We start from the raw sequence: 26,418 nt of genomic DNA, 5'->3' as shown, positions 1-26,418 counted from the left end.
TAGGGAGCCCGCCATCCACGGCCAGCATGACGCCTTTCGTCACACAGACAAAGTCCTGTGGCGATCCGGTGGTGTGCCAGCTATGCATCGCGTAGACATGGTCGGGACAGGCTGCGTCTACTGCGCAGTGGGCCCCCCGGCGAACGAACTTGTTTTTCCCTGACGTGAACTGCGAACACTGCAATCTCTCATGGCTGCAATCTCCTGGCCATGACCTGGGTATATTGCAAAACCCCCGCCGCTTACCGCCTCGTTTCAGTCCCGACGTCTTTCCATCATGACTAGAACAAGCACGAGGTGAGCAATGCTGGTCGACTATTCCAACGACTGGTGGACAGGTGCTAGTGCTTCAGGGTAAACCTCTCAACCAAAAAAAAGTCCATCGTCCGCATCGCACTAGGACGTCGGTATGCAAAGCCGTAGATGCAGATAGGCGACCGTGCTTGCAGCTACTGCGGCAGAGTCCAACCGCGATGCCTCTTGAGCCCCACGCGCATCCTGTGCTTTGTCCGAGGTTCCGAACATGAGAGCATTATCGGGACGGGACATGCCAGGCAGACAACTGTGCAGACCGGCTTATCTGAGGGGCCATGGTCGCTGCAGTCGATGATGCAGTCGCGTGTGCATGTGTAGCGATCACCACTGCCAGCCGCGTACGATGGACGCTTCTCGGAACAATGTGCATCAGTCGGTCAGAAACGCGACACGTCGTATGAGTGAAGGTGTGAAGTTGGGTGGGAATAGATGCGACAGAATAGTCACTTGTTACAGCGTTACAGGCTGGCACGTAAAAGTAAGCCAGCGCCTGCCAGAACCTCATCACGATCATGGCACCCCGCACATGCTTCACGTGTTTTACCCCCTCTCCTGAACATACGCCAGATCAACTGCCAAGGTGGGATGCTTGCTTCTCAAAACGCGATGCGCATGCACAAAAAGTACATATTCCAACAACTGCGGACCCGTGTTAGTTCCCAGTCCATCACGACAAAGCACGGATGTTAGACCCTGAGCAGGCTAGTTGTATAACTTCCACGTCTCATGTACTTGTAGATCGCGGCCTGTATCGAGTCAAAAAGAATGCCCGTCCATGAGTAGTTTAGTTTGGGCACCTTTGTCCTGAGGCACCAAAGAACAGCTGTTTTAGATCAACGCACTCGTCCGCCTGGACCCAGCATCGATAGTCACGACTTGAACTGCTCAACATCCCACGGAACCAATCAATAGTCACAGTTTTGGATGCTCTGCACCCCCACGTTGATCATATATCACGTCACGTGATTTGCGTATTCCCGGACATGGCTGAGGTTCAGTTGGGTTCATCGCCCAATGGTATTGGCACAGTCGCTAGTATTTTAATACATGGCTTCCCTCACCCAGCAGCGCTCTAGTGAGTGGCTCCAGGGGTGGTAATGCTCTCGTCCTCCTCCTCGAACCAGTCCTCCTGGGGCAGCACAGCGTCGTCCTCGCCCTGGGCGCCCTCAACGTCGACTGCCTGTGTCTCGTATGCCTTGAGCTCGTTCGCGATGTCGGTCTCCTCGGGGGAAGCGGGGGCCTTGGGGACAGTGAACTTCTGGACGTGGCCCTCAGCGTCGCCGGCCTTGACTTCGGGAACCTTGTAGTTCTTGAGCTCGCGGAGGTACAGGTCCTGCACTAGGTCGGCTGGAGTACCAATTGGGTCAGTACGGTCCCGTATGTGAGCGCTTGGGATGAATCACCTGATCGGACGGCCGAGGGAGTGATGAAAGTGCGGCGAGCGACAAAGGCAGGCTGCTGGCGGGCAACTCGGACAAGCGCCTGGCGCTGTGGCGGGTCAGTACGTGTCCAGATTCCAGCAGCAACAAAACCGTACCGAGGCCCTGATGGATTGCGCGATCATTGTGTAGGTGTGGTGACGTGGGGAAGCTGGCAATGGGAGCTACAGTGAAGGTCGATGTTGGGGAAAAACCGTGGACCGCCGCAGCTTGAGCCGCGACCGCAAACAGTTTAGCGCGCGCCAAGTAGCAAATGGCCGCCTGCAGTTCCAACTATAACCTTCCCTCCGTCACGTCTTTCCTCCGTCCTGCAGCCTGTCTCATACCACCACACTCACTCGACCTGCTCCACCCCAGAAGCAGTCTACAAGTGTCGTCGGTCGACCGCGCGCAATAGCTAGAACCCAATACAAATCCGTAGCTGATCCCGCAACTGCTGCAACAATGTCGTACGCTCCCGATGGTCGCCTGCTGTCGCCTGGCGAGGTCTATGAAGCCGCGCCCGCGCCCGTGAAAGAAGACGAGTGGCAGGAGGACCTGAACGTTGCCATGATCTGCCCGGACTGCAAGGAGAATCCTCCGAATCTAGTTGAAGAGTTCAGCGCCGGCGACACCATTTGCGGTTCCTGCGGTCGCGTACTTGCAGAGAGGACTATAGACACGCGCTCTGAGTGGCGCACTTTCTCCAACGACGGCAAGTACTTGCCTGCTTGTAGGAAATGCAAGTGAGACATATGCTAATGTTGCGCCTTGCATCTAGATCAAGGAAACGACGATCCCTCGCGTATCGGAGACGCCGCGAACCCGCTGCTTCATGGCTCTCAACTCCAGACGGAGATCGGTTTTGGCGACGGTGGTATGAGAGTCCGCGACCTGAGCCGCGCGCACAACAAGAGCAACCACGATAAAGTCAACAAGGCGTTGCAGGCCGCATACGGACAGATCTCGGCGCTCTGCGACTCACAAAACATCAGTCGCCCGACCGCCGAGACAGCCAAGATGCTGTTCAAGATGACCGACGACGCCAAATTGTTCAAAGGCAAATCGCAAGACGCTATTATCGCCGGCTGCATCTTCATCGCGTGTAGGAAGCACGACCAGCAGCGCAGTTTCCGCGAGATCTTCAAGATGACCAACGTCAGCAAGAAGGAAGTCGGCCGTACATTCAAGGTTCTCGAGGCCTTCATACAAAAGTCGCAGAACAGCGGGCCCTCCGTCGCAGGCAACGGTGCCGTCATCGACACCGTCAACCTTCTCAACCAGAAAGGCGGCACCACAGCCACCAGCGCTGCGAGTCTCATGCCCCGTGCCTGCGCCAAACTTGCCCTTGGAACACAGGTACAGATGGTTGCAGAGGAATGCGCGGATCAGGTCGCTCATTACGGAGTCGCAGCTGGACGTTCGCCGCTGTCCATCGCTGGTGCCTGTCTCTATCTCGTCTCCCATCTCATGGGCCAGCCCAAGTCTCCGAAAGAGATTGGTCTCGCAGTCGAAGTCAGCGACGGAACGATCCGCACTGCATACAAGCTCATGCACTTGGAACAGGACAAGCTCATCAAGGAGGAATGGATCGCAAAGGGTGGCGATCGCTCCAGGATTCCGCAAGCATAGTTGTCTTGCGAGCCTTGAGGGTCGCGTTGGGATTTTGAGGTCTCTTCAGAAAATTGGTTTTGCATTTACAAGGACAGCGCATTGCATGGTGTTTATGAACAGGGTTCGTAATTCTCTGGTATGGGTAAGGCTTGGGGGTTTCTTAATACGGTGGCATTGCTAGTACGTTTTTTTCTCTCTCTCGCAGCCTCACTCAAATTGCTTTGGCAACAACACATGATACCCGATAGATAGGCACATATCGAAAAAATTGAAATGGCGTTGGTTTGGAAAATACGTCGATATGTCGAGGTGAAATTGACTGTAGGCTACGGTTCAGGTGTTAGTATACTGGTCTTACGAGCACACAGCACAAGACCGGCGATTCGACTCTCAGAGTTTGGTTAGAGGACCCTGGTGTAGACCCCGTTGACATTGCATTACGAGTACATAATCCCAATACCGCGATTTATCTTAATCTGCCCAACATTGTCGTCTGATAGCCATTCTTGCTCGTCCATCTTGAGTTCATGTTGTAATCAACGCTTTCAAATCTCCATGTATGTTACGCTGAGGAAGGTAGAGGGTCTTCCCCCACAAGAGCATACGTCTGTGCTGCATTACGAGCATACCTTGCCAAGTACCCAACATGATGCTGTGATAGTCATTATTGGGGCTTTGCACACGATGTCACCCCTCAGTCTAACCTCCATAGATGTTTCTTCACCATTTCGAGAAGGTGGACAAGGCTGCTTCCAGTAAAGCAGTATCATTCCTGACAAATATCAAGAAAGCGCAAGCGGAGACGACCCAGCAAAAGTGGTGTATCGTTCTTCCTATAAAATCGCATCTACTGCCTTCCGTGGTTTTGTTCACGTTTCCGTCAAGCTTTCCTCCAGCCTACACTGAAGCTCACTGGGAGTACCTCCCTCACTCCCTAACCCAGTCCATCACAAGCTCTCTCAGCCGTAGGTCGCCACCCACCAACTACTAACCACCCACCATGAAGCCCATCACACCCTTCCTCATCTCTCTCCTCTGTCTTGTCTCGGTTTTCTTCGTCCCCGTCGTCTCCGGCCACAACATCGTAAAGTTCATAAACCACTGCCCCTACCCCCTCTTCTTCTGGCAAGTCGGCCCCCGAGACTCCGGTATCGACGGCAGCAATGCCTACCGACAAATGGTTCCTGGCGGTGGTGGCTCGGTAATCCACGAGATGCGGAATACAGAGGCGCTAGGTGGGGGATTGAGCCTCAAGATACGGGATCTGGATCACTATGCGGTGGCACCGGCGGGTATTATCCAAGTTGAGTACCATTTGGAGCCGAGCAAGGGATTCATGTGGTATGATCTCAGTGCTGTGGATTGTGACCTGACTGCTGGGCCTGAGAACGCGATGTATTGCCGTAAGTTGTCTTCTCTTCAAGCTTGATGGCTGGCCGTGGACTAACGATGTTTGCAGCGCTTATTGAAGGTGGCATCAAGCTTTACGTTCCTGACGCGTACCTATATACTCCAGAAGGGCCGCAAGGCGAATGTCCGACAGGGAGTTGTAACAGCACCGGATGTACCGACGCTTATGAAAGGGAAGGTGGATATTCTGGTGAGCCAAGTTGGGTGTGCAAGGCTGGTGCTGATCTCTTCCTTGAGACATGTAAGTTGATGACAGATTGAAAGAAGTCTTCTGAGCGAACACTGACGAATAACCTCAGGCATCGAGAAAGCTGGCGAGAGGACCTTCTTCGGAAAGGATCCAAGTGCTTCCGTACCAGTCCACCAAGCCATCCCAGATCTCTTCGCCCAACCTCCTCCGCCGCCTCCAGCTGTTCCTTATGAAGAGCTCAAGATCTCACCCAATGGTGAATGTAGGTCTTCTGCTAAACCCCCTTTCCCTTCCCTCTTCAACATCTCACTAACGAAAGTCGAACAGGCGGACCTACCGAAGGTTACACTTGCACCGGCTCTCAACACGGCGTCTGCTGCAGCCAGTACGGGTACTGTGGTAACAGACCCGAATACTGCTATGCGGGATGTCAAACCGGCTTCGGATACTGCCTCGGAGAAAACGACGCACATCCCCAAGTTGCGGGTCCCGAGCCTTTTGTGCTGTCCATCGTTGGTACTGTTACTGATATCAGTGTCGTTACGCGGACTACAACAGCGACTGCGTTTTTGACGGAGACGGAGACAGAGACCGTTACTGCTACTACTGCTGCGTTCACTTCTCTTCCTGTGTCGGCAAGATTGTCTCAAAAGATGTTCAAAAGATATCCGAGGAGGAATGCAGCGGCATATGCGAATATGTGAGGGGAAGAAACCCCTTCAAGCACCTGTTGAGGTTGAGGCATCAAAAACGAGACGGTTACAAAACGAATTGTACTGCCGTGTCCATCTCCATCAAGACGCCAGGAAAGATCTGCTACGACAAAGATTACTTTGATATCCGTTATCCATTTTCATGACTGCCGATTCAGGTATGCACAACTACTGAAGCTGCAGAATCGGCGCTACGTGCTACTCATGGTCTGGTATGAAAGTATGGATGCGCGGCGAGAGTCTGGACATGGCTCTTGAAGTCCTTCGCGGCAACTTCGAGTTGTGGGACGAGGCACAGAAGAAGCGTTTTCATGGTCTTTACGACGCTACGCACGGTCGATTTCGTAGCCGGAGGGATGCACTCGGTACTCATGGTTAGCCCTCTTCAAATTGCCGTGGTGGTGGCTGTCATGGTTGGGCGCTTTGTAGCCTGTGGTCTGTTCATAATGTTTAGCAGATAAATGGAATGAAAACTGTCATCAGAAACTATTGCTTATTGGGATAACGAAGCCTCCTTGGCAGATGAAACTGTGTTTCCTATTATAAAGGAGAATGGGTGCCTTAAGCTCAAACTGTAGCCCTAGCTCTAGCGCTCGTCGTTGAGTTGTGCTCTCCAAGGTTGGTGGGCGGGTTGATTGCCATGGCTTCTAGGTGCTTCGCCAGCCTTTGTGCAAATTACCAGGCGTCAAGCGCATCGCCCCTAGCTCTTAGAAACTACCGCAGAATGTGTGAATACCGAGAACCACGAAATGAGGGTGTGATGTTGGTGTTGGTGTTGACATTGCCGCTGATGTGAGTGGGCCATGCACTAGCGCATCGGACCCCTGCTCGCCTAGCTAGCGCACATTGGAAATTTGCCCACCGACGGCCCTCACGCTCACCCATCGCCAGCTTGACTCCATCCCCGAACGCCCAACCCAGCTCTTCCGTACACCGAACGAACCGACTCCCGTCGAAATTCACAATCGCACAAAATGGACTCTGCTAAGGCCCCCGTCAACCTCGTCAAGGTCACCCGTGTCCTTGGCCGAACCGGTACGCGAAATTTCCGAATCCCCCCACAAGAAGAAGAGAAAGAAGAAGGGCGCAGTCAAGGAACAGTGGTGGATGCAATGTGACTTGAGAGAATGGCAGGCTGACGGATATATTACAGGCTCCCGTGGTGGTGTCACCCAGTGCCGTGTCGAGTTCATGAACGACCAGACCCGTTCCATCATCCGCAACGTCAAGGGCCCAGGTACGCACTCTCTGCCTACCCCGCGCACCCCTCCAAAATACTAACACATGTACCACAGTCCGCGAGAACGACATTCTCTGCCTCCTCGAATCCGAGCGTGAGGCCAGGCGTCTGCGATAAGCCCGCAAACAACTCTCGGGGAAAAAGGGAAAGCGGCATTTTCTACATTCGGTTACCGGAGTTCTTTGCGAAAGCTATGGGCATCTATACGGACTTCACGAGGATGGACAATATGATGGCGTAGTGTTTCTTGCTAGCGCTGCGGAAGCGGAGGATGGGGATGAGTTGATCTGTGGGAGATACGATTACGACGATATATCAAGAAGTCTGGGTTCTCTCCCTGAATGAATCGAAAATCTACCAACTCCCATTGAGTAGTGGATGTGGATGTGACATATGGAAGCTGCTGGCAGGACACGATATGGGTGCTGACGTTATTGGATATGGACTGATCTGCTTCTAGGCACGCCCTGTGAGCCTTCGATCGGTTCATAATTTCGGAGATGCTCGAGACGTTCGTTCCGCCGACTACCACGCTATGCTTTGCCTCCGAACCAGCTAACAACCTTATCAAGTGACACACGATACCACTGGACGAACTTGATGAAATATATGTTAGCCCTGCGGACATCTACTTACAGATTGTTATGTCAAAAATGTCTCCAACCATAGCTACAATGCTGATGGTACCACCGTACACATAGCAACTCCGCCAGTAACACCTCCACGGTCACCAAAGTCCATCTTCGGCACAGACCTCTCTGGCTATTCCAAGTCAACTCTGGGCACAACGCTATCGCGTTCATAGAGCAACAGTCGTGGTGGAGGCTTGTTCAGTTCCTTTTGGAGTCAGAAACCATGGGGTAAGAGCAAAGATAGAGCTGATATTGGGAATGACACCACCCATACGCCAAAGCATAGGCGGTCACTATCGTCTTCAAGCTCCCCATTGTTCATGGTGGGAGGTTTTTCAAAGGTACTTTCGGGTTCGGCACCTATCTTTCACTCCGGATTACCCTCCGCGATCGCTGATGAAGGTGCACTGATACCTACTGACAACAGCACATCAATCATGCCATCGTTACAGCTTTCAGCTAGACGGAATAGGACAATCAGCTGGGTGGACCAACTTCCAACCCGATCCGCACCGTCACCGTCGCCGTCATCCGAAGTCAACTTTGGAGGAGCGCAAACAACGCACGGCTCCGAAATCGCACCATCGTTTGCGCAGGAAGACTCAGACAGTGACCCCAGCAGCTCAACGCTTTGCCTCAACTCGCCTTTCTCTTCTGACCTCCATCTTACCATACAATCTCTCACACCCCAAACCACAATCGCTGGTCGACAAAGTGAGATCACCATGCTAACCAGTCCGCGCGACCTCTCTCCCTTCAAAGGAAAGCCCCTCTGGGAACCTGACGACGAGGAATGGGAAGATATACACGCGATTCACATCTCGTCCACTTACAAAGCCTCCTTCAGAGACCCGCGACGATGTAGTCCGCAGAAGACAACAAATGCTAGCACACTGTCCCGCTTCAGCAGCACCATCACATCTTTCCTGCCTTTCTCCCCTGTCAAACTCGCCGCAGAAGCCCGTCTGCGCGATGAAGAAGAGCTGCGAGACAAGTTAGAGGAATTGGGCAACACGTACTATTCAGACCCCGCCGGAGATGTCCACGATACTGTCGTGGCCTCCACTTTTCTGTCTGGATCCCGATACTTTCGCCATGACCAAGCTGGAAGTTTTGCCCGCGCTCCATATGTCATCGATCTGGAACGGTATTTCAATACTCAGGATCCATTAGTTGGAGCTGCTTACCCGCGTCTTTGTAGCGCAGTCGCTACGATACTCAGTCACACGAACAGAGAGTGTTTAGAAGCATTTCTTGATCCGCGGGTTGACGAATTTGTGTATCGGAGGGAAGTAGACAGAAGCACTGCAGGGAATATTCTTGTGATTAGGAGGAAGGGGAACAGTGTTATTGTGAGTTTTTCTCTGTTGACGACTCCCCTTTCCCAGTCCTACAAATACCATCTCTTCCATCATCATCACTGTAAGCACTAAGCTGACCAACGAGACAAATCAGGCTGGTTCCTACCGTAACCTAGGCTTCTCGTTATCATGGACCTTGTACGTCAGAGCATCATTCAGCGCCACAGGCCTCTGGTACGAAACCTTTGCGTCGCCCGTCGCGGGCTCAAGTCCCATTATAAACGGAGTACCAGCTTGGGATACCTTCATACCCATAAACGCGCCCTTTTCTTTTCCCGTCTCCTCGTCGTTCCTCCCGCCACCGTCATCATCCCAGTCGCAACAATCCACCGTGCCGTTGGAGTCCTCGCCTCGGAAGATACTCTTAGCTGGTCCAACTTCACCTCCGCAGTGGACGCAGGGTATGAAGAAAGACAATGAAGAAGAAAACGATACCATTAACCCGACAGACGAAAAGTTTGTGCTATACCAAAGCAGGGTGCTGGCAAGGTTCTTTCTGAGAGACATCTGGATTAGATTCGAGGGACGGTATGAGTGCAAGGCCACGTGGGAGATTGATGGGGCAGTTAGCGAGGTGAGGCTAAGGAGGGCTGTTGTGGGGTTTCCTGGGGACAATGACGATGATGGATAAAGTACAGATATGTAATGTCCTTGTATGAACTGCCTACAAGACATACACCGACTTCGTACACTGGCACTTAAGGCAAGGATCTGGATGTTCCTGCCGATAGAAGCCATCTCCGTCTTGCCTACAGCAGGAACCTGGGAAGTCGTGATAGTACCGGACGAGATGGAATTGTCAACAACAGAGATAATGGGTATTCAAAGCCTACAAAGAAAGCAAATACGGAACAACCACGCTATGCGACCCTAACATTTCAAATCATGCCGTGAACCCCTTTTCCCCACATAGTATCTTACTCCGAGTCACTGTCGATGACAAACCCTGCCCTTGTATTTCGTGGCGCTGCTCTTCGCGCCACGGGTGCATCGTCCTCATCGTCATCCGTATCTGCCTCTGCCATTGCAGTATCCATAGCCTTAGCTGAACTACTCGCTGGTTTCCTAGGCGTATCCGTATCGCTCTCTGCCGTCATAGCATTGGCATTCTGACTCGAGAGTGGTGTATCTGTCGTTTCCTCTCCGTCTTCGTTCTCGTCTTCATTATCCTCAGTCACAGATGCAGCTTGACTACTCTCTGCATCCTCCATATCATCATCACTATCTTCAAACAGCGCCTTCTTCTTACTCCTCTTACTTTTCTTAACCGTCGCATCAGCCTTCCTCTTCTTCCCCACACTAACAGCCGGCTCCACAGTCCCCAACACTAGAGACTTTTTAAACACCTTCAGATTCTCTTCACGAATCGCCTGCTCTCTTGCAAAGAACGCGGCATCCTTTTCATCGTCCCAGCCGTCGTCGGAGTCATAGACATACATCTTACTCAACGCTTCAGCTTGTTTCTCAATTTCCTTCTTGCGACGTGCTTCGGCTCGGCGGTCTTGTTCTTCTTCATCGAGCTCGACGGGAGTCTTCTGTCGGCGCCGTCGCTTCAGTGTTTTGCGAGGAACATCAGTGTCTGCGTCACGCGTAGTCGATCCGCCTTTGGCGTATTCTCCGTGATCCTCTTCTTCTAGGTCGCGATCTATGCCATCGGAGTCATCGTCGAATTCGGCCCGGCGGGTAGACCGACGAGCTGCTGCGGCTTTGCTGCGGAGCAGATCTTCTGGTGCTTTACCATCTTCGTATGTCGGCGGGTCGAACTCAAACTTACGAATGAGATCGATGGCTTCTTGTAGTTGTGTTGACGTAAGCGATGAAGGAATAATCCATGCAGCGTCTGGGTCATGGTGTTCTCCTAATCTCTCGAAGCCGACTAAATTCATAAGTAGTCGTAGCTTGTTGTCTTTGAACATCGCTATACGGCGCTCTTCGGTGTCGTGCTTGATGACTAGATTTTATTAGTAGACTTCTTTGTAGCAGCAGAGTGGGACTTACAGATTGACGGTGGCTTCGACGTTTCGGCATCTGGTTCGGCGACTGTCTCGCCCTCTGGACGCTCTTCCGCGTCCGTCACTAAAGCCTTTTGTGCTTCGGCTGCCTCTTCCCATGCCTTGCGCTCTTCAGCTGCTGATGTGAGTACGTCTCGTACCCAGCGGAGGTGGTCCGACTTTGACTGGTTTACAAGAACACCAACAGCGACACCAATCTGATCCGGTAGCTCCATACCAGGTTTGACTTCCAGCTCTGCTGGCGCTCGTGGCGCTCTGGTGTTTACCTCCTTATCAAAGCCGTGTTCAAGGAAGAAGATAGTTGCAGGGATCTTGCTGAACAGCATCTCTACTACCAGCTCTGGTCTCTCCTGTACTCTCTTTACGACTTGTCTAAAGAAGTGTTTGATAAAGTCATCCCACTCCCTGTATGCAGGAGACTCAGGGTCCAGGCCGCCTGGACCCTTCATCATCTTATTGAATAGCTGCAGGATGTCCACCCGGCACAGTAGAACACCAAGCTCCATCTTGAAAGCGACACGGTGGAAGAAGCGATGCGCGCGCTTCAGCTGTTCGGTATCCAGATCGCTGAAATACTTGGCAAACGCCACGAAAGTGTTGACACTGGCTTGGTTGACAAACTTTGCAGCAAATCTCGTGAAATCGAACTTGCGTTCCGAAACCGTCTTCTGTGCCTGCTGAAGGTCTTCAGTCTCGGAAGCGTTACCCTCTTCCTCTCCGTCTCCGCCCTGCTTTTCAGCTTTCTTTTTCTTAATCTTTCGAGCTCGTCGCTTCGAGCGGATCTGCATGTCCACGTTCTGCTTTGCATAGCGCTCAAGCATCCGCAAAAAGACATGAGAAAGCTCAGTAACCGCATCGAGATAGCCAAATCCTTGATCCTTGTACGACCTTAGAATCATGACTATTCTATCATGTGTTGACTCTTCGTAGAAGATACGGTTCTGTATGTTCTCAGCAATCTCTTGGTCCTCTTCAAGTGCCGACTCGGACATTTCGTGCACGGTGAGCAAGATCTGGGTAAAGCACTTCAGTCCGGCGTTCAGATCTCGCCATGCCTTCTCGTCCTGACTCTTTTGCATGAAGCGGTTGAGTAGAATAAACGTCTCCTGGTTCATGACTTCGGCTACTAGCCCGTAGCTCTCATCCTCAGCAGACAGAACTTCTGGGCTCTTGGGGTCTGCGGCCCTCTCCTTCATAGTCCGCCGCCGCGCGCACTCTGCCCTCAGGAACCACGATACAAGATAGAAGTACTGTCTAGAATGCCGTGTTTCCACACGTTCAGTCTCGCGCTCGATAGCTTTCCGTAAATGCAGGAATAGAGGGTTGAAAGACGAGTCGAGAAACTCTTCAACAAAGGCTTTGATATGTTTCCGTGCAGAAGACGTCAGCGACACCGGCAGGTCGAACTCCTCTCTCTCTTCGCTACCATCCTGCTTGCGCCTTCCTTGTCGAGGTTTGTTCCACTTCTTCGTAGCATCCATCTTGTCCATGCTAGCCTGCGCCTTTCCTAGCACATCCTGCCCAGATATAGTCGTGACCTTTTCGTCATCCCGCTTCATCCATATCATTGTTCCGAATCGGTTGTGCCGGGTTGGTGCATGCCGAGCATAGCCTGCGAGCATAGCCTTCTCTTTTTGCATCAAGTCCTTGAGCTCATCTGTATTTTTGGCATTGAGCTTCTTGTCTTCCATGAAGAGTTTCTCAGCATCGATACCCTTTAGTAGGAAGAACAAGATCTCGAGTATGACAACATCTTGTGTGACAAAGTCCTCTCCGATGCTGGAGGCGATACTCAGAATGACCTGAAATAGATCCTGTTCTTGGAAAGTATCAATCGTTGCAGATCGAGAGACTTCGGCTTCGTCAGTGTCCATATGTGCATCGTTGGGTGGTGCAAGCATGGCAATATTGCGTATGAAATATAGCGCGATCCGGATGATGCCTTCATCTCGTGGTGTTCGTTCGCGGAGGGGCACTGCCATTGAAGGAAGCGCAGTCTTGACGGCAGTCTGAAGGATTCTGTCTCGGTCGAATTGCAGGATAGCGCGCTTGTATCCAATCTGGGCGAGCCCGATGTAGGGGCCATGTCGATGGTGGTTTACGGTCGCTTCGGTTGGGTCGATTTCGTTGGGCCATGTCAAAGGCACAAGCAGTTCCACTGTAGCGGTCAGTACAGCCCAAGTACATCAGCCCTGCCTTCATACATGTCGCAACTGCAATCTTGTGTTTCCACGCGCTTTCTGTTACAGTCGGTGATATCTTGGCAAGCATCTCTAGTAAGTCGCCCTTTACGAGGTTTGCTTCGGCCATGCATCGTGCAACATCGCGTCGATTGTATTGCCCGTCGGCAAACTTTAGCCATTTCCGCAGGTCCTTGAGACACAGCAGGGCGTCGTGTCCGAGTGCATACGTCCCATCATCACCAATACCACCGAGCTGTGCGCATGTCAGTGACGATTGCATTGGCAAAGCAGGATACATACAGCAGAAATTAGACTGGAGACGTGAGCGCGAACTTCTGGGTTCACAGTGTCCTGCGCCCAATCGTCCAGCGTCGTCTGAGGCATTGTTGTGGTTGATGCTCGGACTGCCCGCCGGTGTCGCGATAATCCAAAAGACGCGTCGACGCGTAAAGTGCCACATGCGGGACAAACCGCTCAAATCCGCCAAGCCCAGGCTGATCCTCGCTCCTTCCCGCCGCCAGTCAACGTCATGCCTCGGCTAGCCCGCGGCGGCTCTCATCGGCCTGGGGAAAGAAGTTCCCCATCACATGTTGTGTGTGCAACTCTCACAATTTGCTTGTAACCTTCCGAGCATATACTCACCATGTTTTCCGTAGCCTCAAGACAGGTCGCCCGATGCGCAGTGAGGCAGCAATGCCGTGCCTTCAGCTCAACTCCCTCTGTAGGGGCTGCTGCTGAGGTCAAGAAGCTGGGTGTCATTGGAGCAGGTCAAATGGTGTGCAACGGCCGACCCGATCATACAGGCGAGCCTTCGGAGCTGACTTTTTCAGGGCCTTGGAATAGCTCTCGTAGCAGCACAGAAAGCCTCTGTACCAGTCCGGTTAATTGACAATTCCCAAGCATCAATCGACAAGGGCCTAAAGTTCGCGGACAAGCTTCTCGAAAAAGACGTCGGAAAGGGCAGGATCTCCAAAGATGACGCCGTCGCAGCAAGAGAGCGATTAACGTCTAGCACTTCAATGGACGACCTCTCAGACGTCGACTTCGTAATCGAGGCCGTACCGGAGATCCCAGACCTCAAACACAAGATCTTCTCGCAACTCGCACAAATCTGCCCATCACACGCTATCCTAGCCACCAACACCTCCTCCATCTCGATTACCAAGATCGCAGCGAGTACAACCACCGACCCAACCGACCTCTCGGCCTCATCGCGTGTCATCAGCACACACTTTATGAACCCGGTCCCCATTCAAAAAGGCGTAGAGATCATCACTGGCCTTCAGACCTCACAAGATACCGTCGATACCGCAATTGCCTTCTGCGAGAGGATGGGCAAGATCGCTTCCAAGTCCGCCGATAGCCCGGGTTTCCTCGCGAACCGCATTCTCATGCCGTACATCAATGAGGCCGTCATCTGCTTAGAGACAGGCGTAGGTGCTAAGGAGGATATTGACAGTATTATGAAGAACGGCACGAACGTACCTATGGGCCCGCTTCAATTGGCGGATTTCATTGGTATCGACACGTGTTTGGCCATCATGCAGGTTTTGTATCATGATACGGGTGACTCCAAGTACAGACCTGCGGTGCTGCTGAAGAAGATGGTGGATGCAGGGTGGTTGGGAAAGAAGAGCGGGAAAGGGTTCTATGACTACTAGGAGAGTGGCAGCCCAAACATGAGCATTGATAAATAGCAACTTATTTCGTCAAAGCACGCCCTGAACGTCCTCGCAGTAATTTTCCTGACAACCCGTAGCGCGGATCGCGTAGCCTATAGCACATCACCAGAACTCCAGTATCGACCCATTGCGACAACACAACTACTCCCCAGCCCAACTCTCCTTTGCCCATACCCACTCTCTCAAAGCTAGCATCCATAGACTTGTCGGCTCATCGCTCCCATCATACAACTTTACACCCAAATGCCCTTTTGCATCACCAATATTCACACCTGATAGCCTCACTTGATTTAGACCGTGTTTTCAAACGCGTAAGATCTAGCGTGACGTGTTCCTCAGAACTATTCTGTCGAACCTTATTCTGAGCTCTTTCTCTTTAGTATCTTCGGTCGAACGCGTAAAAGTGGAGCATGTGTATAACGGTACCACATTTGGGCCATCCGATTTTACGTCTAGTTTATCATCTGCCCTGCCAAATTTCGCATCCCCAAGCGTGCTATGTAACACATCATTGGCAGCAAAGTTTGGAGTTCTTCGCCGCGTTCCAAAGTACGTCGCATGCTCAGCAGATTACGCGAAGGGACCAGTCTTTGTCAAAAAGATGCAATTAATCGCTAGCTAGGCATATCACATTGAAAAATTTCATAGCGAGGTACCTCAGATAGGCCCATCGTTTTCTACGTTCGCTACACACACGCTCCGTTGAAACATCCAAAACCTCAGCACCCTGTCCAATAAACGTCGCTAACAATTAGATCCAGAGTCCACCTCCGTGTCTCGACTACTCATCTCCCACACACAACCTCTCATTCACACGGCAAATCTGCCTTGGCGAACCGGCCTGTATTCGTCTTCCTCCACTCGGGCAAGTTGTTCGGTACGCCTTTCTTCTCATTCGCAAGGTCGTCCCACTCAAGGCCTGATATCATCATCCCCATGCGCTCCCGACCCACTCGATCTTTCTCGTTGGACGAGAAGCAAGACCATGCTAGTCTGATGGCGTAGTCGCTCTCTGTGATGCTTTTGTTTTGCTTTAACATCTCATTCTGCCTCTCGTCGCGCCTAGTTTGTGTCGCTAGTCGGATTCTTTTGGTGTCGTCTGCATTTTTGGTAGGATCTGGGACTGAGAGGCTTTCTAGCAGTTTTTCGACGGGGATAGATCTTGCGATGGGTGGTCTTATGACGGGTAGTTTTGATAGCGGCGTAGGATCGTTTGTAGTGTAGTGTCTCGTGAGCTTCATTTTGTTTGGGTCCTTGATCTCCTCCCTTTTCTTTGGGAAGGGCCGTTTGAGTTTGGGTTCCCGTCGCTCTGCGGTAGCTGCTCGCGTCTTGGGTGTTTTGTCCTCCTCTTTGGAGATCTCTTTTCCTGGTATTTTGAGCGAGAGACACGGCTTTTTGTTCGAACGCATGCTTATGGGTTCTGCTCCCGCTTCTTCGGAAGTGCGTTTGAGTGAAGTAGACATTGCAGTAGCTTTTCTGATGTCGTAGAGTTTGTTTTGAGTGATCTGTTTCGTGTATTTGCTTGAGAACTTGATGATCGCGGTTTGGAGAGAAGATGTGATGAGATTAGGAGAAAGATCGTTTTGGGAGGGAATATATGCCAGGTAAGTGGAGTATTCATCGTAGCGGGGTGTTGTATTACTGGAGTACCAGAGTAATGAGGCCTTGGGATTAAAGTCAGTGCAGATGTCTTCAGTGCCGTGGACGAGGTTAGCGCATGAGGTAAGAACCCATCATCGGCAATGGCCTTCACACAGCTAGACCTTATCAAAAAGTCTTGTACTGATAAGCAAACCCAAAGATACTCTAGGTGTCCCACGGAAAGCTCAAAGCCTTTCGTACGGTGGATAATCTCAAGATCAAGTGTCCTTGGATCTTCATGGCTTGATATACTGTAGTGAAAGGTGCTTCAAAGACATGAACGATGATCCGACATCTTGAAAAACCGGTCTTACATGCTTGTGGTTCTCTTGGCTAATATCAAAAACGTGTTCTTCTTCTCACATCTGAGTGCAACAATATCTTGGTTAAGTCCACTCCAAGGACTGTAATACCAAGGCACACAGTAGACGAGCCACTCATAATTCCAGCAACCCACACCATGTTACCGCACGCGACAGTCGAGTCTCTCACCCCTAGTCCTCCTCACTCTCATCCTCATCTCTGACCACCTCGCACCCACAAGGCCAAAGGTGAGATACCGCGTACCCAGGATACTTCTTCGTGAAATCACCATACCATCTATGCCATTGGTTCCATACCTTCTTCATCTCATCTGTAACCGTGACTGGGTATTGTGGAAACTGCTGGTAGAGTGTACCGCGAAAGTTCTTGTATTCGTCCCACTTGAGTTGGTCTTCTGGTTCGATCTGATGGCCTACACCTGTGCGGCGGTCGGGATCGTCTTGGAAATCGCCGTTGCGACCATGTAATCCGTTCTTCAAGTATGGAATGGGAGGTGGAGAAATTGCTGAAGGGGGGCTGGGAGCATTGTGGGGTACTGGGGGCATTAGTGGGGCGTAGTGCTGGCAGCAAGCGTAGTAGATAGCCAAGAAGAGAGTATGCATTGACCACTCCAGGAGGTACTCAGATTACTATCAGATAGTTTGAGATATCTAATAGTACCTTAAGTCTACTAGGAGTTGGTAAAGAAGTTCTGTAACTTACTTGTTGTCTCAAAGAGGTATGTCACGGGCCCGCGAAACGTCTCATGAGAAGTAGCAGTCAAGACACGATCTTCATCATCGCCCCGGACTATCATCGAAGAGCGGTCGGGATCAGATGGATTCATGCCAGTGCTGTTGAAGAAAGGGTTCTGAGGGTATGTATCATGATCTCTGTCGTTATACGCGGCTGTTTGCGCGTTCGTTTGCGAGGGCATTGGTATAACGTCGTCGAACGGCTTGTCTATCGAGCGTTTCTTACCCAAATTCTCAATATCTTCAGTGCTCAGGTTTGTTGTTATATCACGCTTCTGTAACTTCGCGGGTGGTTGATCGTCCCGTGACCTACCAGGTGCGCTCCTCTTCCGCTGACGGGGCTGAACGAATGTATCATCGCCTTTGGTCGAGGTTGACGGAGAATCTCCTTGGCTGTTGAAGGCGGGAGTTGTAGCGGTATGCTTCTTAGTATTTGGGCTAGAAGATGTTGTGGTAGTGGATGCTAGGAAGGAAGCGACATCATCGGATTGCTCGACCTTTTCTTGATCATCTGCAACTAAGATTGTAAGTACATCTGCTCGCAGTGAGCAGGGTAGGTATGAACCTACAAGACAGTTCCGATTTCGGATTGCGTCCAAGAGCAAGTGTTTCCTTCTCTTCAATCCAGTTTGCAAGCATCGTCTTTGCTAGTCCCTTATTCTTTAGCTCTTGTCTCTTATCTGTACCTGCATACTGCCCAACGATATCGAGTAGCTCGTCTGTGTTGTATTTGAGAAGAGTCTTGGACAAGCGAGCGTTGGGTCTCTTCTTGTTACCCAGGCCGTTTTGACTATAGAGCGGAATCTTCAAGCCATTCGCCTCATAGAACCTGGATGCGGAAGCCTGCGTCAAGGTGGGAGTTGTAGGCGATGTTGGACTTGCCGGGGTCTTTGACCTTGCCTTCGTTGGTTCCATGGTCGTCTTCGTCGGCTTTATGGGACCGCTCGCGCGGGTTTCAGTCGCCTTCTTCCTACCCTTGCCTTTGCTCTTGCCTTGAGAGGCCGCAGCTATCGTGCATGCGGCTTCGTCGGTGTCGATAATGTTAGTATGATCCATGTTGACACTGAGCTTGATAGCAGATTCTGTGAACGAGCAAAGACCTGGAACAGATGCAATAGACAGCTAACGAAAGTGACTTTGATTGAAGGGTGAAAAGTTTCGTTTGTCTTGGACATTGTTCACAACGGAGTGAAGGCGCGAATGCATCGCAGCAAAATCGATTCGCGCACAATAACCTTCCCTTTCGGACGACTACACATTCGTATCGAGTACGCAGACTGCTCCTGACCATACCGATGAGCAAGTTCTCTTCCGAAGAATCGGCGGTACCATATACAACTAGGCCAAACCAAGAGGCCTTATGTAGGCTGTCCAAACACCAAGTGGTTGATGTACACAATCAAACAATAGACCAAGAAGTTGAAAACGCTTACAAAGAATGCGCACTAACGGTTTTCGATGCTTCAAGAACCAAAGAAAATCTTACGAAACATGCAAGCCGTCTACGCGACAGCTGTGTAGTGGTTTCTATGGCTTTCGTGGCTTGCTGCTCTTTCTTCCCGATGTTGTAGCGGAACAATGTCATTATGAAGTGAAAGAGACAATGAGATGAACTGGAAATAAGTGACATGACTGAGAAGAAAACCAACACCATGATACTTGCAGATAGGTAATTCAAAGACATGCTCATGTCGTACTTCCAAAAGACAAGCTATATAGGAGTACCATGTACCTGACTTCGTGAACGATGGCTCATGATTCAATGAAATAGCATATAGAGCCCGAGTGTCGAGATATTCGAGCGTCAGTGAATGTTGTAATTAAAAGTCGCAATCTGACGTTTGGACGTCTCGCGTTGAAGTGTCGAAGTCGGAAAGAAAGTGCGGTCGCCGTGCCACGTGAGACGAGGCGGAACCGACCGCCGATCTAAAGGAGCCGAGGCATACCCGCCTCCAGCTTTCGGATCGTCATTTCGCGACTCTCCAGTTCCATCATCAATCGACAGCTCGCGCGTGCTACCGGCATTGCGTAACGTGTAGTCAAGATGGTGCGCGAGGATATCATACAGTCTGCTGTATCCTGTAAGTTGATGCGTGCTGCGCTCCACGCTACGCGACGATACTAATCATCCTCGTCAGTCCTCCAAGACCCGTCGGTTGCCAGCGCGCCCCTTGAGAAGCGCATCGCTTTCCTCCAGTCCAAGAACCTCACGCAAGAAGAAGTCGATGTCTCGCTCGCGCGTGCAGCCGAAGACCCCAGCCTACCTTCATCACCTCCACCCCAGACATCCGCAGTAGCCAGCAATGCGTACAGACCACCACCTGCAGCCCCGTATGCGAGCTATCCTCCCCAAGGGTACTGGCAACCGCCGCCTCCTCCACCAGAGTAAGCTCGCATGTCCCAGATATTCGAAGTTGATGCTGACTACGTAGACCCCCGAAACGCGACTGGCGAGACTACTTCATCATGGCGACGGTAATGGGCGGTGTAGGGTACGGTCTATACTTCACAGCGAAACGATACGTCCTACCCCTCATACAACCACCTACGCAACCACAACTGGAGCAAGACAAGGCTTCTGTCGACGAACAGTTCAAGCGCGCATTCGATCTCCTCGAGCAACTCAACACCGACACATCCGCTCTCAAGGCTTCGGAAGAGGCACGGACACACAGACTCGACGACGCGCTGGGCGAGGTGGAGAGCGTTCTGTCGAGTCTAAAGGAGTCATCGAGAAGACAGGGCGACGACAACAGACGCATTGAGGACGACGTCCGAGGCCTGAGGGACTTGATCCCGAAGGCGCTTGACTCCCAGAAGGAGGCGACCGACAACAGGTTGAAGGAGCTGTCCACTGAGCTCAAGAGCCTGAAGACATTGATCGGAAACAGGATGGGATCCGGCGCACCACCGCCACGCCCACAGAGCACCTCAAGCTACTACGGCACCAGCACACCTGCTGCCTCGGCATCAACTCCCCAGCCATCGTCTACCCCTGCGCCCAGCGAGCAGACCAACGGCACGAGCTCGACCGAGAACCAGACCAATGGTGCTACAACAACCGCGCCTAGCTCCATTCCCACTCCTAGCACAGAGAAGCCGCTCCCTGCTTACGGTAGGCCGTCTCCGGGACGCGCCGCTATCCCAGCATGGCAGATGGCCGCCGCGAAGAAGACTGAGGAGGCGAAGAAGGATACCAGCGAGAGCGGGACTGTGGCGGAGGCCGGTGCCAGTGCGTAGAATGGTCACGGCTGTGTTATCTGATAGTCTTTCTGCATCTTTGGCGTGGTCATTCTATATGTGTATTAGGGATAAACTCATGGTTAACTTTGAAATGCAATTCTAGGTACTATCTAATAGGGGTTTTCGCTCCTTCCATAAGTGATTTGCACCAGCGCCGCTGCCACGCGTACGCTAAAAAGCGCTAGTGGAAACAAGCAGCGATGACGAGCATTGTTATCTCATATCTGAGACGATCTTCACGCCCTTCGTACTGTTGATACTTTGCCAGATAAATCTGCCACCTACCATGTATTGCTCTCGCGATGCTCTCTCCGCTCCCAGCCCACGATAAGTTCTCCAGCTATTAGATACGAGTACAGTATTATGGACAAACAGGACGTGAAGGAGGGCACTGTGGAATAATCTAGCTTTCCATGCGAGTGGTACAACAAAGTAAATGGGTGAAATATTCGGGGTTCATGCCTGGCGCTTACCGACCAGCTTTACTTTTCCCTGGCCAAGGCTGGCCTGTGCCTCAGGGACAGCTCAGACGTCTGATAGATCTTTCGTCATTCTAGTATTTTGTAAGGGGGGTAACATCGAGTCAAGCAAAGTTCCGAGGTTATGCGAGGTAGCTCGGAACGTTCCGAAAATCTTCATGAGCAAAAAGAGAAGATTGTTTTAGACAAACCGTATCGCATCGTATCCTACTGTTCGAAAAGACACAGAAGCAAGCAAAAAGAATGCTGTCAGCGGTGGGATTCGACTGATGAGTTTGTTAGTAACATGCTCGTAACGAGCGATGTAGTCTTGGAACTTACACCCACGCAGGTTGCCCTATGAGAAACCTCTTGAGAGTGTGTCTTCCAAAGAAGACAAGCTTTCGCTTGAGTCACACGCCATAACCACTATCCATCGTCAGCAATTGCGATCTGAAACTTCATGCTGGTAACATACCTCGGCCACGCTGACGGAAGGTGATTCGATTCCAGTATCAGTAAAAGAATTCTTCATATTCCAAGGATGCAGGCTCGTTAAGCGCACCCACGAAGGTCGCTCAACCTTTTGAGACGTGCCCCGCCCACTGTCCCACTTGCTATCCCACATAGAGCGGCATCTCGAAAATGAGAGACTCGACTATCCAGGTGTTTCTGACCGTAAGCGATTTGTTAGTAAAGACGCCAGAGGATAAAAACTTGGCGCCATCTGTTCTCAGTGTTGTGCTCCTCAACAAGCAGCTTGAACAATTGGGCGTCGGCAACATGCTCGTATGCCCTAAACAGCAGTGCAGTGGGCAACGGCATTATGGCCCTCGTCGATCGAGAAGACTTGTACACGCGTTGCCAGATGGCGTTGTCCATCGTTCTGGGTAGTCGGAATGGCTTCCGGGCCAACGTCGTGATGTCGTGACGTCGCGATCTCGCGTTTCGCGTCAATGCTCCTAACCTAACGTCGACCCGTCAACCCAGCCACCGCAAAACAAACTTCCAGGTCCCCCAGCCCCAACGTCATCGACATCTTACAGAATCCGATATCTCATGCACGATCGATCTCGCCAATCTCCCTGCCCAAACAAAAGGCTCCACACTCCCCTGGCGCTACGCTCGTGTTGACGTCGACTGTCACCTTCTTTTGGCTACAGGTGCGTTGCTAGCTTTGGCTTAATGGGGCTTCTTGTTGTCCCTTGCATGGCGGGTGCTTAGATGCCGTGTGTTTGCAAAAGGATGACGCAGTTTCAGGGTATCGTATCGCACCCCGTCCCTGCATCGCTCACATCTGTATGGCTTCACCCAGCTCAATGGCACACCAAAGATGCTGGCGCACAGCCGCTTAATAGTTAAGAGAAGGGATACTGGATGGCTGCCGTGGATCATCCAAATCTACTTGCATCACCGCCATCGTATGACGCAGCGACTCTCACATGTAGACTTGTCATTGCATCGCACCTTTTTGACAAGCGATCATCATCTCCCGCCTCTAGTAAGGGATCCCGCTTGCCGGATCGACATGCTTATCCACTTACAGTACACATCAATCTCATGCTGGCATGGCGCATTGTGGGGGTCAGTATCGGATTCTCGACTATGCTGTCATAATCGTGATCGTAGCATGGAATCTAGATTGCGAACCATGCCCCTTGTTGTTTCCAACCATCTTGTTGCATCAGAGGCTTGAGAAGACTACATGACGTATCGCTTCTCTGTATGACAGAAATTCCTACATAAAGAGGTGATGCCACGCAACTTGCTCTACATCAACACATCACATCATCGAATCATCACAACTACTTTCATCCTTATACATCTCTACCAACTCCATATTCATCCCTGAACAATATCCACACCAACATCACCACAATGAGCTCCAGCGACATCCCCAGCGGCAACGCCATGGACAACGACTACAAGTCCCGTACCGGCCAGTCCGAGATCCCCGTTCAGGCCGATGAGGCGCCCGTAGAGGCGACCGAGTACACCAACGGTGGTGACTCTGATGCGCAGCTCGGTATGTATCTACAACACAAACAGTCTCCACAGTCTTAACATATTTCAGAGCGCGATGAGAAGGACGCTATTGATGAGAGCAACATCATTGACGAGCGTACACGTGGTGCTACTAAGCAGTCTGGCACATACGCCGAACCTGGTGATGAGGAGGGTCTTGGTGCTGCTGCTGACGGTTCTGATGGTACTTCTTCTACACGATAGAGTGTGATACCCAGCGTAACAGAGGAGGATCTTAATAGCGTGGAGTAATGAATTTGATATCCTATTTACTTAAGAGTTTCCACTTGTCCTCGCGCGTCACTGTTCTTGCTGAATTTGTGAACATCCTGACGCTTGAAGTACCATATCCTCCCATGTGCATAGATTTCACCGAGGTCGTATGTCTGACTTGGTAGAGGTACTTGCCTGTCATATCATGTTGGGAAATTAGAGTATACTTCTCCCATAGCTCATTTTTGTCGCTTGTTTACTCACTCCAAGAATACTCTTTTCCCCTGTTCCCCTTTCACTCTCACCACAGTGCAACACGCAGCGTCATCTATCATGGTCTTAGTCCAGGTTCCGTTTGCTCTTGCGCATGCAATCGCCTCGAACTACTGGACCAAAATAAAGGGCTTCCAACCTCTGTCTGCTTTACTCCCACGACTAGCTACCGTCGCTGCGAGTCCAAGTCTTATCTACGGTTGTCGCGACACTATTGCGACACCACGTACGACCTCAGCGCCGACGCATACAATTCTCCAATTCAGCGCATAAAACATGGCTGGAAAAGGCTGTGCGAAGACCATCGCCAATGGTAAGCAGAACGTAGACATCGAGATGTAACTATCGCGACTTCCCCATGTGATCAATCAAAGAGCAAATATTTGTGCGGACCACTCAAAGCTCACATGCTGACTAAATTGCAGAGCGCGCAGCTCGTATCAAAGCCACTGGACAACGTGTCTATATCTCCGGGCTCAAAGGTCATCACACGCTCGAGACTGGCGTTGCGTATCACTACCGAGGCCACTTCATCTATGCTTTTCCAGCTAGCAACCCCATTGAGCCTGTCCCATTCTCAACAAAAAAGGGCATCAATATAGTAGGAGTCATCAAAGATCAAGCACCCATTTACAATCATACAGACCCGGATCTTATACTCGAACAGGATATTGCCGCCTTACAGAAGTCTTGCGTACACGAATGGGAATTCCAACAAGCGCAGGAAGAACTCAAGAAGCAGGAGACGAGGAAGGTACTTGAAGCAGAAGAGACGGGAGAACACAAGAGAATTGAAACCGAGACTGTGGCAAGCAGCACAAAGGATTTTGACGCTGCTACGACTCCCAAGGCAAGCGCACAGGAACCCTTGCCCAGTCAAGCTCCCTTACGTGTCCCGTCCTTTACGACATTGCTAGTTCCCTCACAAGTATCGTCAAAGAGTGCTTGCCGCCCGCAGACTCACTACCAACCAGTGACCAGCCAACAAAGCTCATCTTCTCCAGTCAACATTCCGCGAATCGGCGCCGTCGAAGCTCCGCCTGCACAAACTTTTCCATCAACAGCCTACACACCCCACGACCGCGGTAGGTATCTCGCATACTCCGCCCCCGGATCCCGCCACGCCTCTGTAGACAACACGCCCTCCGTCTCACGCCCCGTCTCACCAACCCACCTCCATGGTCTCAGTGTACGCAACGGCCACGACGGCCATGGTCATGTTTCACTCCGGCCTATAGCAAGCACTTCGCGTCTGAACCAACTTCTCGCAGAAGAAGGTTTCCGCCGGTCCATGAGTCCTCTTGCAGATGTAACAGAGGACCATCTGCGAGGAAGCGGACACCGGGAAGGACGAGATGGGGAACTGGTAGCCAACCTTGGGGTATCACAGGGCTGGATGGACCCAGACGATATTTCTGCGTTTGTGGAAACTGTGAGCCGGAGGCCGTCGCCTTCTCGTGTCTCTTTGCGGTCTCGCTCGCGCCCGTTGTCAAGGGTGAATAGCCGGGGTCCACGGGGTGATTCAAACTCACCCGAGAAGGACGTCGATGAGGGTTTGTATCTCCATGGTCTGGGTCATCCGGATGTGATTCGTAATGATGCATCTAGGGCTCAGACAAGGGAGTCTAGCCCGTTCCGTGCACCGGGTTATCGGTCTACGGAGAGTACGGCGTATTTGAGAGAGTTGGCAATGAGGCATTACGATATAGTCAACGCCGAGCCAGAGACGTCTTCATCGCAGTCACAGACGCCCATTGTCCATCCACCCACTGGTCTATTTGGAAGCCCGGTAGTTGCAACGTCACTGCACCGCGATGCCATGCCGGCCTTCACCTTTCCAGTTCCTCGGCACACACCGGATACTTCCTCTTTTCCCGCTTTCGATGACGATGTTCCGCCCGCTAGCTACATAGATCGCGCTGATAAGAAACCTCTTGTCACAGGTCGTCCACGCGCTGGATCGAAATCTGTACACACTGGCCGTCCACGCGCTGCTTCCAAGGCACTGAATGAAGCTTACAACGCCGCCAACCCACCATCAACGCCCCGTCTAATATTTCCGTTCAGCTTCGTCCCGCCTACCGAGCACACTGGTACTGAGAACGACAACACCACCAGCGCCACCACCACTGATGCTCAGAAAATTACCTTCGTAGCCCGCTGCCCACTACACTCGGAGTCTTGTAATGGTCAGGACGTGGTACACGAGCATATGACGCAGCGTGCTAGGAATGGTGCTGGGTTCAAGGACTTGTTTCCCACGGTTGAGTGTGAGGGTGGAAGGGTGATGGTGGATTGGAAGAAGTTGATGAATGAGGAGGTGGAGAGGCTGAAGGGTGTGTGAGGGAATATGATTTCAGATTTTGGGCTGGTTATTTTGCTATGTATGAAGCCTGGGAGAGATAATGGAACGGAGTGGATGTAATTGGAATCCACGTGGTACGATACAAATACGTGATACGAAGCGCGTGATAATGAATGGGCTGTGAGCAATTTTCTCAATGTAACACAAAAACGAGACAATTAACAAATAAAGATTGAACATTGCGATAACATTAAAGGAGAGGAAGAGAGACCTACTGATATACATGTAACGCTAAATATGAACTGACTTTGCCTTGTCCGTGCACAACGACTCTCATAAGCACGACGCTCCCCTGGGTATCTCTACTGCGTAAGAACACATACGATACTCTCCATGACAATCCTTAACGCCTCGTCGTAAATCGACTACATG

General features: G+C 51.5%; 12 protein-coding genes across 12 annotated transcripts; 8 read left to right on the top strand and 4 right to left on the bottom strand.

The window, feature by feature from the left end:
* Window positions 1-1,387: 1,387 nt before the first annotated feature.
* Window positions 1,388-1,879, bottom strand: CC77DRAFT_944758 (hypothetical protein; the record flags this gene model as incomplete). Its single annotated transcript, XM_018534981.1, has 3 exons — window positions 1,388-1,662; window positions 1,719-1,803; window positions 1,853-1,879. The coding sequence occupies 3 exons, from the start codon at window positions 1,877-1,879 to the stop codon at window positions 1,388-1,390; spliced, it is 387 nt and encodes a 128-aa protein (XP_018381681.1).
* Window positions 1,880-1,921: 42 nt separating this feature from the next.
* On the top strand, window positions 1,922-3,792 carry CC77DRAFT_1024144 (transcription initiation factor-like protein iib). Its single transcript, XM_018525815.1, has 2 exons — window positions 1,922-2,448; window positions 2,515-3,792. The coding sequence occupies exons 1-2, from the start codon at window positions 2,199-2,201 to the stop codon at window positions 3,363-3,365; spliced, it is 1,101 nt and encodes a 366-aa protein (XP_018381680.1). The 5' UTR covers window positions 1,922-2,198; the 3' UTR covers window positions 3,366-3,792.
* Window positions 3,793-4,341: 549 nt separating this feature from the next.
* On the top strand, window positions 4,342-5,651 carry CC77DRAFT_997544 (hypothetical protein; the record flags this gene model as incomplete). The annotated part of the gene is made up of 4 exons (XM_018536518.1): window positions 4,342-4,750; window positions 4,807-4,998; window positions 5,057-5,209; window positions 5,275-5,651. The coding sequence occupies exons 1-4, from the start codon at window positions 4,348-4,350 to the stop codon at window positions 5,649-5,651; spliced, it is 1,125 nt and encodes a 374-aa protein (XP_018381679.1). The 5' UTR covers window positions 4,342-4,347.
* Window positions 5,652-6,596: 945 nt separating this feature from the next.
* On the top strand, window positions 6,597-7,182 carry CC77DRAFT_1024141 (ribosomal protein S28e). Its single transcript, XM_018525814.1, has 3 exons — window positions 6,597-6,695; window positions 6,814-6,897; window positions 6,956-7,182. The coding sequence occupies exons 1-3, from the start codon at window positions 6,635-6,637 to the stop codon at window positions 7,015-7,017; spliced, it is 207 nt and encodes a 68-aa protein (XP_018381678.1). The 5' UTR covers window positions 6,597-6,634; the 3' UTR covers window positions 7,018-7,182.
* A 508-nt stretch (window positions 7,183-7,690) lies between these two features.
* Window positions 7,691-9,667, top strand: CC77DRAFT_393769 (hypothetical protein). Its single transcript, XM_018531515.1, has 2 exons — window positions 7,691-8,884; window positions 8,988-9,667. Exons 1-2 carry the CDS (start codon window positions 7,853-7,855, stop codon window positions 9,522-9,524), a joined length of 1,569 nt encoding a protein of 522 aa, XP_018381677.1. The 5' UTR covers window positions 7,691-7,852; the 3' UTR covers window positions 9,525-9,667.
* Window positions 9,646-13,503, bottom strand: CC77DRAFT_997541 (timeless-domain-containing protein). Its single transcript, XM_018536517.1, has 4 exons — window positions 13,389-13,503; window positions 13,110-13,341; window positions 10,892-13,063; window positions 9,646-10,844 (listed from the first exon to the last, which is right to left on the bottom strand). Exons 1-4 carry the CDS (start codon window positions 13,470-13,472, stop codon window positions 9,811-9,813), a joined length of 3,522 nt encoding a protein of 1,173 aa, XP_018381676.1. The 5' UTR covers window positions 13,473-13,503; the 3' UTR covers window positions 9,646-9,810.
* A 221-nt stretch (window positions 13,504-13,724) lies between these two features.
* On the top strand, window positions 13,725-15,009 carry CC77DRAFT_1024138 (hypothetical protein). Its single transcript, XM_018525813.1, has 2 exons — window positions 13,725-13,863; window positions 13,919-15,009. The coding sequence occupies exons 1-2, from the start codon at window positions 13,732-13,734 to the stop codon at window positions 14,747-14,749; spliced, it is 963 nt and encodes a 320-aa protein (XP_018381675.1). The 5' UTR covers window positions 13,725-13,731; the 3' UTR covers window positions 14,750-15,009.
* A 588-nt stretch (window positions 15,010-15,597) lies between these two features.
* Window positions 15,598-16,155, bottom strand: CC77DRAFT_900293 (hypothetical protein; the record flags this gene model as incomplete). The annotated part of the gene is made up of 1 exon (XM_018533570.1): window positions 15,598-16,155. A coding segment is annotated over one exon (558 nt), but the record flags the coding sequence as incomplete, so codon positions are not given.
* A 631-nt stretch (window positions 16,156-16,786) lies between these two features.
* CC77DRAFT_393657 (hypothetical protein) lies at window positions 16,787-18,641 on the bottom strand. Its single transcript, XM_018531513.1, has 3 exons — window positions 18,039-18,641; window positions 17,438-17,986; window positions 16,787-17,270 (listed from the first exon to the last, which is right to left on the bottom strand). Exons 1-3 carry the CDS (start codon window positions 18,523-18,525, stop codon window positions 16,906-16,908), a joined length of 1,401 nt encoding a protein of 466 aa, XP_018381673.1. The 5' UTR covers window positions 18,526-18,641; the 3' UTR covers window positions 16,787-16,905.
* A 792-nt stretch (window positions 18,642-19,433) lies between these two features.
* Window positions 19,434-20,757, top strand: CC77DRAFT_971464 (hypothetical protein). The gene is made up of 3 exons (XM_018535838.1): window positions 19,434-19,550; window positions 19,608-19,854; window positions 19,902-20,757. The coding sequence occupies exons 1-3, from the start codon at window positions 19,514-19,516 to the stop codon at window positions 20,707-20,709; spliced, it is 1,092 nt and encodes a 363-aa protein (XP_018381672.1). The 5' UTR covers window positions 19,434-19,513; the 3' UTR covers window positions 20,710-20,757.
* A 2,291-nt stretch (window positions 20,758-23,048) lies between these two features.
* On the top strand, window positions 23,049-23,399 carry CC77DRAFT_1012424 (hypothetical protein; the record flags this gene model as incomplete). Its single annotated transcript, XM_018523767.1, has 2 exons — window positions 23,049-23,196; window positions 23,245-23,399. 2 exons carry the CDS (start codon window positions 23,049-23,051, stop codon window positions 23,397-23,399), a joined length of 303 nt encoding a protein of 100 aa, XP_018381671.1.
* Window positions 23,400-23,957: 558 nt separating this feature from the next.
* CC77DRAFT_1078378 (hypothetical protein) lies at window positions 23,958-26,218 on the top strand (the record flags this gene model as incomplete). Its single annotated transcript, XM_018529283.1, has 2 exons — window positions 23,958-23,994; window positions 24,107-26,218. 2 exons carry the CDS (start codon window positions 23,958-23,960, stop codon window positions 26,023-26,025), a joined length of 1,956 nt encoding a protein of 651 aa, XP_018381670.1. The 3' UTR covers window positions 26,026-26,218.
* Window positions 26,219-26,418: the final 200 nt, after the last annotated feature.

The sequence above is a fragment of the Alternaria alternata genome (genome assembly GCF_001642055.1).
Source record: "Alternaria alternata strain SRC1lrK2f unplaced genomic scaffold CC77scaffold_22, whole genome shotgun sequence".
In the NCBI taxonomy this organism is placed as follows: domain Eukaryota; kingdom Fungi; phylum Ascomycota; class Dothideomycetes; order Pleosporales; family Pleosporaceae; genus Alternaria; species Alternaria alternata.
This window is presented reverse-complemented; position numbering and strand designations above follow the sequence as displayed.